General features: G+C 43.3%; 1 protein-coding gene and 1 long non-coding RNA gene across 2 annotated transcripts in view; one reads left to right on the forward strand and one right to left on the reverse strand.

Moving 5' to 3' along the window:
- The window catches only part of LOC310795041, a 664,395-nt gene that overhangs the window by 298,765 nt on the left and 352,353 nt on the right, over positions 1–13,277 (forward strand). The window lies entirely within an intron of this gene.
- On the reverse strand, positions 2,499–13,132 carry LOC310795038 (lipopolysaccharide-induced tumor necrosis factor-alpha factor homolog). Its single transcript, XM_083657058.1, has 4 exons — positions 13,103–13,132; positions 7,033–7,312; positions 5,980–6,127; positions 2,499–2,634 (listed from the first exon to the last, which is right to left on the reverse strand). The coding sequence occupies exons 2-4, from the start codon at positions 7,304–7,306 to the stop codon at positions 2,526–2,528; spliced, it is 531 nt and encodes a 176-aa protein (XP_083513184.1). The 5' UTR covers positions 7,307–7,312; positions 13,103–13,132; the 3' UTR covers positions 2,499–2,525.

Here is a 13,277-nt window from a genome sequence, read left to right on the forward strand (position 1 = left end):
CACCCCTCTCATTCAAACTCCTCCCTCCGTGTGTCTTCTCCTCCTTCCTCCTGGCTCTACAGCGGGCGTGTCAGAAGCGCGTTGCTGCTGCCTGCCTGCCTGCGTGCCTGCCTGCCTGCTTGCCTGCGTGCGGACGCTCCTTGTGCGAGTCAAGATGGGCCGGGGAATGCGTGGGCGATGGGCAGATGTTGATTCTGGCCTTTCTGAGGTGTTTCAAAGTGTGTTTCACCTATAATCTATTTTGCAAATCGCTCTCCGCTCTCTGTGTGCTGCTGCCTGCGCGGCCGCTCTCGGGCAAGACAAGTCTGGATTACTGTAAAATCGCCTCGCCATTTCCTTGAATGGCTTGCTCCCGCGGCAGTTTTTTCTTTGATTTCGCTCGTCTGGGGGAGCACTGTCAACACTTAGTGGGTCGGTAAAATAGATTATACACATTCAATACCTCCAATAATTGTATAGGAGACGTAAAAGGGATTGATCAACGCCCCACCGTCAAAAAAAAAAAAACGATTTTTTTTGACGTATCAATACGTCGCTGGCAGTCAACGGTTGGATTCTGCTTGACGTATCAATACGTCGTTGGCAGTTAACGTGTTAATATAACTGCTTTTTAGTCACAGGACATGGTAGATTGACTTTTAACACATTCACTGCCAGACGTTTTTTTTTTACTGTAGGTAGGTTCTGCCAGAGGGTTTTTTTGAGGATTCTGGCTCATCTTTCAAGACCCGAGGATTCTTTTCTGCTAAGATTTTGTGAACACACAATATCTCAAAACTAATAGAATGTGTGCTTTCTCTGTCTAAAAGAGTTAGTTTGTAGAGTTAGTAGTTATGTAAGCATTAGCAGTTGAATACAGCATGGTTTCAGCGTCAGAAAAAGACTTGTCACCAGTCTTGTCACCAGTCTCACTGCTTTGCTGCTGCTGTCCTGTGCCTGTCTGCGCGGCCGATCTTTGAGGAAGTAGGGATGGACTCGCTCGCTTCTTGGAGTTTTGGTTGAGAGCTTTGATGAAGCTTTTGCGATTCTGGTCATATTTATGCTGCGTGTTTCAAAGTGTGCATCCAATCTATTCTTGGAACCCCCCACCGTTGCCACCGCTGTGCATCAGCGCGAAAGTGAAAGCGTTTTCGCCATCAATTTTACAGTATGAGAACTCTCGCTTTTCCCTCCAGTTTTGGGTCGCCTCTTTCTACTGTGGAGAGACATGTCGCCACTCAGTGGGTCGGTAAAATAGATTATACACATTCAATACCTCCAATTCTGGTATAGGAGACGTAAAAGGGGTTGATCGATGTCCCACCGTCAAATTTTTTTTTTTTTTTTTCTAAGCCGAGATATCTCGTCTTTGGCACTCAACGTGTTAATAGGGAGACCCTCGTCTTTATTTATCCCACACCGCCCTCCATTGGCCAGCACTGGGACTAAGCAGTTTGTCTGCCACGTCCCGTAGCAAGAAAAAAGAAAAAACAAAAGCATGCGCGCATGCGCTGTACAGCGGAAGCGCTGTGTTCAGTAAAACGAGGAAGTAACTCGATTCGGATTTGCTACGAAAATGATGTTTCACGGAACTATGGATTATTATTTCATCACGTGGTGAGTACCCGATGTCACAACATGTACATAGAGCTTTCTGGCGCTGTGTTTTGTTGACTTTGAACGGCGATATCGTTATCGATACTAATGCACGCAGAGGGCGCAGTTGGAAACTTACTGAATGGGGCTTTAAGTGTAAAAACAAACCAAAGAAACTCTGGAAATGTCTAAAGGAGGTTGGCTATACCACTAAAAATAAACCCAATTCTAATCATATTAGTCTTAAGATTGAGGGAGCATTAATTTCTAACAAGGAAGAGGTTGCTGATCATCTAAACGTACACTTTTCTACGGTTGCAAAGCATTTGGTAGACAAGCTCCCCCGGCCTTCTGATGCATATGGAGATAATCATCTAAATGACTTCTCTGCGCAGGAGCAGCTGAGATACTACCAGCAGCTGAGATACCACCAGCAGCTGAGATACCACCAGCAGCCCACCACAATGGGAAGCAAGGGGTAGCCAGGCTGAATTTCTGAGAAAACCTAACGTTTTACTTTGTTTCGAACTTCGCATTCTCACATAATGCTGATGTAGTTCCAGCAGGGGACCCCAATCTTCCTTTTCACTGGCCCCATTAACCAGCTCTGATTGGGGGAATCCCAAGGCGTTCCCAGGCCAGCATGGAGATCATCTCTCCACCTAGGTCTCGGTTTGCCCCGTGGTCTCTTCCCAGGTGAAGGTGCCTGGAACACCTCCATAGGGAGGCGACCAATTAATAAACAGTTTATTCAGTGTTCAAAATGTTTAATGCAGTAGAGAAAGTCGGTCCATAAAGTCCACAGTTCTGTGTTCAGCGCTGTGTGCGTTCCTCCAGGTCACATTCAGTCTAGACACTTGTGTTTGTAGACCACTTTATGGCAGGTCGGACACACATTCAGTCCAGACACTTGTGTATGTAGACCACTTTATGGCAGGTCGGACACACATTCAGTCCAGACACTTGTGTATGTAGACCACTTTATGGCAGGTCGGACAGCGGTGCTCCACATCTTTACATGAGTCCACGCAGAATGGGATAGTGCAACAGAGACAGCAACTGAAAGAGGAAGCAAAGGGAACTTAGCCTATAGCTTTGAACTGATCAACACAATGTAGTTTACATGTCTGCTTTTTTATAAAAAAAATTAATAATACATTATAATGAATAATAATAATAATAATACATTTTCAGAACTTGGAAAACAAAAACATAATGCATTATGAGCACATTCAAGGCATTTAAGGCAGTATAATGCATTTATAAGACTTTATAAGACTATAAAGCGCAGCATGCGTGCGAGCGCTGTTACACACCTTTTGACGGAGCCTGCCGACAGATTTTCAATGCAAGTCAAAAGAGAGAGATTAGCGTGGTGAGAACTCAACTACATTTCTCTGGGGATAGCTTTAATGTAGTGAAGCTATATTTGAATGAGTAGCTGGTAGCTTAGCTCAATATATTTTACAAGTAGCTTGCCCAACACTGGTTACACGCCTCCACCCCGTCCAACTAACGTTAGTCTTTGTTCAGGGATTCAAAATCAAGCTGTCAACGTACATGGGGGACGACACGAGCCAAAAACACAGACAAACAGTACACTGCAAAACATATTACAGCAGACCAACTTCAAAACAGAACAACTTAAAAATAGATAGGTCAAAGATCATTCGTTAGTTGTTCTAATGTAGAAAAGCTAACTGAGCGATCATGAGGCAATAAGTTAAATCAACACATTTATAGCATTGCTGATTTGTCTGTCCATGTTGGATGCCTTAATTGTATAACTGAAATCTTGTGTTATTTATTTTTTCCACAAGGTTTGCAAAATGCCAACCCGTTCTCACTCCGAGCGCGTAGCATATTGACGCTTTGTCCCGCCCCTTGTGCGTTGCTTGTTACTAACACGGTACCCTTGAGCGACCCATGAAACGACTTGGGCTTTCCGACTAAACTCAATGCAAACCCATGGAAGTCATCTTTGACGCTTTTGGCAACTGCTCCCCCATTAGGGTCTGGAGGAGCTAACCTCTCCCAGACCCTAACCCTACCTCTCCCACCCCCCATGCCTAAACCTAACCTCCCCCAGACCCTAACCCTAACCTCTCCCACCCCCCACGCCTAAACCTAACCTCCCCCTAGACCCTAATGGGGGAGCAGTTGACTAATGGGGGAGGAGTTAAGCTAATGGAGGAGCAGTTGCCATAAGCGTCAAAGATGACTTCCATGGGTTTGCATTGAGTTTAGTCGGAAAGCCCAAGTCGTTTCATGGGTCGCTCAAGAGTACCATGTTAGTAACAAGTGACGCACAAAGGATGGGACAAAGCGTCAATATGCTACGTGCTCGGAGTGAGAATGTGTTGAAAATGCAGTTCCACTTCCTATTATTTATTTTTCCACAAGGTTTGCAAGTTTGAGTTCCACTTCCTCATAGACTGCAGTTCTCAGCCTCTGTCCACTTCCCTCAACTAGAGACAGGCGACTTTCTCTCTGTTTTCATTGTTTGTTTGTTTATTTATTGATTTATTGATTGATTGCTTGATTTATTTCAGGTTTATTTAACAGGGACAATGCACATTAACAAAAATGTAAATGTGCCAGAGTTAGCCAGAAGGCTATTTTACATCTGCTGTCCCTGGACTGGTCTTAAGAGGTCACCCTAAAAAGATAAAAGAAAAGTAAAGCCATAAAGAGAAACGTCAAAACATGCAGTATAAAAATACAGTCTAAGAATATAGTATAAGAGCAGGTTAAACTATTACAAAAATGTGAATGGCTAAATGGATAAAACTAAGACGAGACAGCAGTCAACAACAAGCAACAAAGAGAATCAGTCCAGCTAAACAAATAGCAATCTATCACATGGCAGACACATCACAAATACCACAGATGTTAGTAGACATAGCACCAAGACAGCATAGAGAGCCCAGGGATGACGTATTTTTGTAGTCGGAATGCGGAAGTCCTGGACTTCCTGGTTCTTCACTGTTTCTGTCTATGGGATTTTTGAATGGGTTTTTGCCGCGATGCTTCAAATTAGGTCTCTGGGCAACGCAAGCAAACGCGAACCAGTGTTCAGCCGGATAATCTTCACACATGAGGACCACTTTCATGAGTTTTGAAGCGTAACTGCGAGCCCTAGAAGTAAAAAGCTCATGCTAAGCTAATCCAGAACTACACACAGTGTCGCATAGGCTTCCCCGTCACGTCACCACTCATCCTGGACTGTTGTTGATGTGTGTGCTGTTGTGCACTGATTACCCCGGGCTGAACCAGGTGAGGGAAAGAGAATTTCCATGTTCGTCCTCCAAGCGATGACGTTCGACTCAACAGTGTAGTCTCATTTAGCCGTTTGCTAGCTAGCCGCCCTTTTAACGGCACGTAATAGCTTAAAAACTCATAAAAGTGGTCCTCATGTGTGAAGATTATCCTGCGGAACACTGGTTCGCGTTGGATTAAGCTTGCGTTGCCCAGAGACCTTGTTTGAAGCATCGCGGCAAAAACCCTTTCAAAAATCCCATAGGCGAAAACAGTGAAGAACCCGGAAGTGTTAGCATCGATGTTTTCCGGACTCATTCATGGGGCTCTCTATTGATTGGTTCAGACCGGAAAAATAAACCGCAAACGGCGCCATGACACTTTTCCCTGCATAGAGTAAAAACATTATATCAGAGTGTATCAGAGATAGAGTAGGTTATAAATATCGCCACGTTATGAACAACTAACCAACGCTGGTGGTCCGTATGGAAACCGTGTTACTTGAAATGGTTAAAAGTTATATCAATTTGGTCATTCAGTGGCATTTTACTGCCATGTAACATAACTAACTAGCCGCTAACATCCATTGGAGTGAATGGAGATGTTGCAACTCTGAAGGTTGCATAGAGACAGTCCGCATGTCTGGGAACGCCCACAAAATGTTAAACGGCTGGCGCGCGAGTGGGGTAAAACCGCCCATATATCTCATGGGCTGACTCACCAAAAGACGGTGCTGCGGCTCTAAACTACAGGTTTGGGGATTCTAGAGCAGAACACAAGACGTCTGCTCAGATGTGCGTTTACTGCGGTGGTTAAATCCCTGATCGTGTCTGCCTGGGCTGGGCTATCAGCTAAATTCTAACTTTGCTGAATGGATAGAACGGGGGAATTTACCCCACCCTGACCACGCCCCCAGCCAGGCTGAGCCAGCTAAACCAGCGTCTATGACGAGACGTGGCCTCAACCTATAGCGGACTGATAATCTAGTACAATATATACACAAATAGGAGTAGTGTTAAATAGGCATTAAAGGAAGTTACAGTCCATATGTACGGGGACCTTCTGTACATATGAAATATGTAACTGGGTGGAGAGATAGTCTCTCCACTCAGAGGAACCAAGGTTACATTGTAACCATATTCTTACCAAAAGATGGTGAGGGTGCCACAGATGGCCCAGGTCAGCAGGCCTGGTGTGCGCCTGGTCTTTGTGACCACCATCTGCTGGCAGTGGAGACAGAAGGCCTGACCCGGGACGTCCAGCAGTTTGGGGGGGGTCACCACCCGGTTGGTCACTGAGGAGACACATAACACAAATTAGAGCCTTTGACCGTTTCCTCTACCCTTGTGCTGGCCCCGCCCCACATGGAGAACACATGTACACAGAGCCTGTATAAAAAAATCCGCCCACGGCGCGGTACTACAGCGATATTTGACGTCTTTAGGCCTTCGCAGTGACATCATCACCATCACCATCCCATTCCCTGTTTTTCTGCCACGAGGCAAACTCCCGTGAGTTGGAGCATCGCAGAGACCTGAGATTTGGCAGAATGACTGATATTAGTGCTTACTAGATGCCCTAGGAATATTTGTTTAATTCTCATACTTTTTAAGCAGTGCAGTCGCTTCTATGCGTGATTTTTCTCATATGCACCTGGAGGTCGGCAGTTGACCTGGGCAACTGTGATGTCACTCGAGCAACTGTGATCTTATCTTAGTCACAATTTGTGAAGGAACGGATGTCATGTTGGGCAGTTGTGGTTTGTGTTGAATGCATTTGCAATTGCTCAACTGTGATGTCACCCGAGATAGTAAGAGTCTGTATACACAGACACCACTTAACCAATTTTAACTAAGAAGACAATTGCTCGAGCGACATCACTGATGAATCACAACTTCCTGATGTAGTCACCTGTAGGTCAGCAATTGACCTGGGCGAATCATCTTGTGCGAGTGATGTCACTGGCGAGTGATGTCAGTGATGTCACACAATTGCCCGACTGTTTTGTTATCAGGCAGTTGTGATGTCATCAGTTGCTCGAGTGCTTTTCTTCTTTCTTAGGCATTTGTTCAAGGCTTGAACCGGGTGTTGCCGCTTGCGGCTATATTCTTCCTTTTGTTATCTGATATTTGAGCAAAGTACTCCCAGGTTTTAATTATAAATTTCATCAGTGTCATGTCGGTTTATCACATGACTTACCTTTGGGGCCTGAGCTGGTGTTTTGCAAACTCTGCTGTCCTTCATTCTTGAGCTTCATCAAAACCTTCTTGGTCACTTCCACAGAGTGTTCGTTGTAGGTTTGCACTATCTGATCTACTGTGTCCTGCCTGTCTGCACTCTCCAGTCGGCTCTTTCTGATGGATGGGAAACCCTCCAGGATGTCAGCATACAGGAACCACTTGAACTTCTTGAACTCTTGGTCTCCAAAATCATCCAGTGTTTCCAATAACTTCACTTTATCTGCCGCCATCATTGCTCCCTGGGAAAGTTCGACAATATTTTCAACTCACAGCACAATTATGCATTTTCTCCACTGGGATCATTACAAATTAATCTAATCACATCAATCACAACACATCAGATCAATACCATTGTCTAATAATTCCATTACAGAAGCTTCTAAGAGTACTTTGTCAGAAAGATAAAAAAAAAAAGTATTAATAATTTGAGTATTGTATTGGAGAACATTTAATTGGGAATACTTGGATTGTCTGATCATATAATCAATAAGTTTCCATTTTTGTCCCACTGATGATGTCACAATGTCTATGACATCATCAGTGATGTCATCAGTGACATCATTATTGACAGAAAAAAATCATCCTATGACATCACTGATGATCTCATAGGCATTGTGACATCATCAGTGATAGTGATGTCATCAGTGATGCGAGGTTGGGCGATTGTGTGCTGCACATGTCAATAGAGCAGGTGAGGCCACGCAGCAGCGTTGTCCCAAAACCAAATATCCTTATGGTCTCAAAGAGTTAGTCCCATGTTGAACGGTCCCGTGCTGTGTGAACGGGGCCTTAGTCCCATGTTGAATGGTCCCGTGCTGTGTGAACGGGGCCTTAGTCCCATGTTGAACGGTCCCGTGCTGTGTGAACGGGGCCTTAGTCCCATGTTGAATGGTCCCGTGCTGTGTGAACGGGGCCTTAGTCCCATGTTAGGGTGTATTCACACCTATCTCGTTTGGAGCAGTTGTTCCGAAACAGAGAGCATTTTCCCCCTTGGTGGGGTTCGTTTGGGGGAGTGTGAACACAGCAATCGCACTCGGATGCGGGACAAAACAAGCGGACCGAGATCATCAAGAAAGGGTGGTCTCGGTCCGCTTTTAAACAAACTCTGGTGCGGTTCGTTTGTGGTGAGAACGTGAGCTGACCTCGATCCGCCACAACAGCAGTAAACGGTGCGCATTTTTGGATAAACCAGCTGCCGTAGTCAGCTGCGCTGTGCGTAATGCCCTGAAGAACGAGCATTTTTATCGTTTAAAAACAACATCTTTCAGATCCTGTTTTGGCGACTTGTGACTTGCATCGATAAACTTTGGGGGATTTTTGGATCATCACATCAGCAGTTTGAACTCAATCAACTTACCTCGGACCATGGGAAGCAACGTTAATGTTGAATCTACGGATTTTGCCTGTAAATTGTGTGCGGTGTGCTGCTGGCTCCCTCTCTCCCTCCCTCTCTCTCGCTCTCTCTGGTCTCCATTCAATAAATGAAAACAAATCGTGGTAATCAGAGCCAGCCTTCTTTGTGATAAGATTGTCTGGTTCAATCAGACAATCAGACTGATTGCATGTCTTCCTCGAAATGTCCGTTATTATTAAATGATTTATTAAAATTTTATTCCTGACAGGACAGGTGTTCATATAGCCTATGTCTCGGCTAATCCTCGTCTCCGTGATAGTAGCCTAATAGCAGAATTTGCGAGGGTCTTTGATCTTCTATCTCCAAATTCCCGATAGCCTAAATAGGCTAAATAAATGCATAGGCTTACATAGGCTACATAGCATACATTAATAAATAAATAAAGAACTTTCTCCCTCTCTCTCTCTCCCGATCCCTCCCTCTTTCTTTCTTTCTCTCTCTCTCTCTCTCTCTCTTTTCTCGCACGGCACACGGCGCACGCCCGACATAGCCTAAAATGTAGGTCTAACAAAACGCATTTTTATAATCATATAGGAAAATCTCTGGGAATTATTTTGTCCATCCCGAGAGGCTATTAGCCTATCAGAGTGTCCGCTGGCCAATCCAGGAAGTTTGACAATACTATTTGGACCGTTTCATTTGTGGCTGTGTGAACATAAACGAACCAAGGCACAAATGCAACAATTGTATCAATTAAGTACCTGAATCGGAAACAAAGCAAACGACCTACAGGTGTGAATACACCCTTAAATGCCTTCTTTGCATCCATGAAGAGAAGGCATTCTGAAACAGTTTGGCAAGGATAACGTTCAAGTGTCAGATATTTAAGAAAGGAACGTGATATTTAACAAAACCTTTGTTTATTTCTTGTTGGTCTATAGTAACCTTACCATTCCGAGAGTCCACCGCACTGGTCATTTGTTTGGCTCTAGCGCCCTTCAGTTGAATGGCCAAAATGTTCTCTGCTTTCTCATGGTGTTCATATGAAGTACTCTTATTGCTGAGTGCAGCACATTTTTCTATGGAGTATATGAGGAAACAAGGTCAGTCTGCTTTGAGTTTCAGGCGCTCTTTATATCAATTTGTAGATGGATCCTGTGAGTATCTTTTATGCAGTTCAGCTATTTGTTAGGGCCAAATGATCAATTTATTATCAGTGAAAAAAGTAGTTAATTCTGCTGTATGTATGACTATTTTTGGGTGTAAGATACGCATCCTATAAGAATGAGAAGTGTCCGTGTGCGTGCGTGTGAGTGAGCAGAATTTTGCCCGGCCCCAGCTATGCCGTTTTACGTGTGATTGGGCTGAAACTTTCAGGGGGTGTAAAGAGCACCCCCGGATTTTTTAATTAGGTGATTGCCCTAATTACCTAATGATGTGATGTCATCAGTGATGATGTCATCAGTGGTGTCATCCTTCCTGGCTGAGGCTATAAGTTCACTGATGATGTCATCAGTGATGTCATCCGTGATGACGTCATCAGTGATGTCATAGAGCAGTCGGGGCCGCATATGGGATGCGCAGTGGGCGAGCTGCAGGGTGGGGGAGCCCGCGCTGCAGGCGAGCCTAGGAATCGAGTATGCGTAGCGTGTGAGATTGCTAGTTACTATCAGAAATGCCAAATGCTGTACAACTTTTCACCTCATGCACAGCAGGTCTATGACAATTCAGTCATAGCAAAGATAGATCAAATAGCATATAAAAATATAGGTAAAAAAAAATTACAATAAAATATTGGCTGTCACTCTCATTTAAATAAGCAGAGCTTTGTAAGTCCTAAAAATCAAGATCCATTTAAGAACCATACAGTAAATGTATCCCTAAAATAATTAAATATGTTTTACTATTAAACCCACAGTTCAATGCTTTTTGTTGGTGTTACTGTAATGCATGGAACATAATATTTTCAAACTATTTCCAATTAACTGGTGAGTTGTGGCATCGGGGTGCAGCAGGAACAGAAACCTGAACCTCAGATTTCAAATCATGAACTGTAATTAACTGCTGATCAAATAAAATACAATAAATAAATAAATAAATAAATAAGTAAATAAATAAATAAGCATAATTGATCAATAAGAAAAATCTTTGGATTAGAGACATGTGAATGAGAGAAATCCTTGTAGAATAGAAATTCACTCAGCTGAGCAGATCAGCCCATATCACCAGCTCAGAAAGGCAGGTTACAGCGCCGATGACATGGGTGAATTGGTTGCTCAAAGGCAGATGGCTGAGGGGGGACTATACTGTACACGCTATTATTTACTATTATAAATTATCTACTGTAGTCCAAATGAAACATTAAGATTTCTTTAATTGTTGCATTTTTCTGAGTTCTTCAATGACACATTTCATACTGCTAAATAAAAATAATTGGACTGGCGGAGGCCACTGCGGACAGTGTCTGCAGCCAGGTAGTCTTGAATTGTGCGCTGAGTGATGTCACTCGCGCACTCCATGATGTGATCAGTGATGGTCACGCGAGCAATTGAGATGTCATCAGTGAGTGAAGTCATCAGTGATGCGAAATTGGGCAATTGTGCGCTGCGCATGCCAATAGCGCAGGCGAGGCCACAGCCGAGGTTTGGGGGATTTATGTGCCAAGACTTAGGCTAAGTATTTTCTATTTCTATTTGTATTGTATTGCATTTTCTTGATACTGACTTTTCCTAGGTAAAAACTTCTGGGAACAAAATGTGTGCGGGAAAAAAGAGGATTAAATACCCCTGGAGTTGATCCAGACCGGCTCGGGGCCTGCAAGTATGTCCTATAGGTTGTGGAAGAAGAAGACGAACTTCCGCTGGGCGAGGAGGACCTTCCGCTGCCGAGATCTCCGTACAGAAATGCCGCCATTCTGTCTGCGCCCAGGTACTTAAATTTTAAATAATAAATAAATAAATAAATAATTAACACATGTATACCATTATGCAAAAAACTGCATGGTTTTCTCCAAACATTCCATTCTCATTCAGACATCTTGAGGTAAGAGTTCAAGGGACAACTTTGAAAATGGTTATGCCAGTTTTGCCCTTGCCAAATGTACAATCACTTATGTGCATTATTTAGCCTTCAAATAAAAGAAAAGAATTGATCCAGGACAGCACTCCAATAACTTAAAAAAAAAAGTATTGCCTTTGCACATGGAAAAAAAAAAAAAAAAATATATATATATATATATATATATATATATATATATATATATATATATATATATATATATATATATATATAATACTTATTAGAAAGTGTCTCAGCACATGGTTGCAGACGAAAATCAAAGTGTCACACATGGTGTTGCATTTCTACTTCAGTGAACGTTCGCCTCGGTTCAACGGTCGCGTGACACTCTAACGCTATGAGACAGCCAAGAGAAGAGAGGAACGCACAGTGAAACCACGTCGGAGGCAAGATGCAATGTACTTGGCTGCAACCGCATATAACGACACACAACCCACCTCTCTCTCTGGGAAGTTGGTCAAAGTTGATGAAAGTGGACAGAGAGGAAGAGAGAGAGGGTGGGGGAGTGCTTCGGTCACTGCTGTAACCTCATGCTCCAAAATCGAAGTACGGGCGTCAAGGCAGTTTTTTTGTTTCTGTCCGTTTCTCCAGGATCATCTTAATTATATCCTGTAGTGTGTGGTGCGCCGGTATTTTCAAATCTTGTAGTGTGTGCATCTTTGAGATTATAGAGAAGAAAATCTGTGAAGATTCTCCTTATGTGCGTGACGCAGCCAGATTTCAAAATAGGCTAGGATTTTCAAACTCCTGTAGTCTGAGCCCAGCTTTAAGATAAGATCACAGTTGGGCTATTGCAAATGCATTCAACATTTGTTCGAGTGACATCATTGATGACATCACAACTGCCTGATGACATCACAGTCAAGCAATTGCGTGACACTTGAGTGACATCACTCACCAGTGACATCACAAGATGGAGTCGCCCCGGTGACTTTTCACAACTGCCTAACCCTAACCCCCTTCCAGGTGATTACATCTCAGGTGGACTCTCAGGTGAACTCTCGTATTACATTACATTGTCATTTGGCAGACGCTTTTATCCAAAGCGACTTACAGTAACACATTTTGTCAACAATAGAGAAATCAACTATGCAACACAATCTATGACAGCTACAACTTTTGAAGGAATAGAGTGGTAAAGTTTTTCTTTTTTGAGAAAGATGTTAGTTGAAGGGGCCAGGTGGAGCCTGAAAAGGTGTGTTTTTAGTCTTTGCCGAAAGATTGGCATGTACTCATGTTTAGGAAAAATATAATCAATTATTTGTAATGACTAGAGGAAACTCTTGCTGATTTACTGTCACATCGTCACTGTTAAAATCCTACTGTAATTGTCTGCATTGCATTTTATAATAAATACACTAATTAAATAAATAAGCAACAAAGAAATAAAATAATTAAGCTGCTCCCACTTTAGAAAAAACAACTCACTTTGCATAATAAGAACCCCCCCCTTCCCCCCTCCCCTCAAACATCGTCATCGTCATCGTTCATTGTGACGTTTCACTGTGGAATCATCACATGCCAATTTCGTAGACATCACGCAACCATCACACAGTCAATTGTCCTTGTGTATCAAACAGCCTAGTAGGGTCCTTACCTGCTCAACTCACATCCAGATCAATTTAAACCCACTTCCTAATGTCATCTGTAGAGCAAACAATGACAGATGCTGCTTCCCGGTTGATTTTTAATCAGCTCTTGTCTGAATCTAGACACCCAGAAGGTGGGGTGGGGGGTACTACTGTAGGACTAGCACAAGTACTGCTAGAAAC

This window comes from Poromitra crassiceps, assembly GCF_964638095.1.
Source record: "Poromitra crassiceps genome assembly, chromosome: 20".
Lineage (NCBI taxonomy): Eukaryota > Metazoa > Chordata > Actinopteri > Beryciformes > Melamphaidae > Poromitra > Poromitra crassiceps.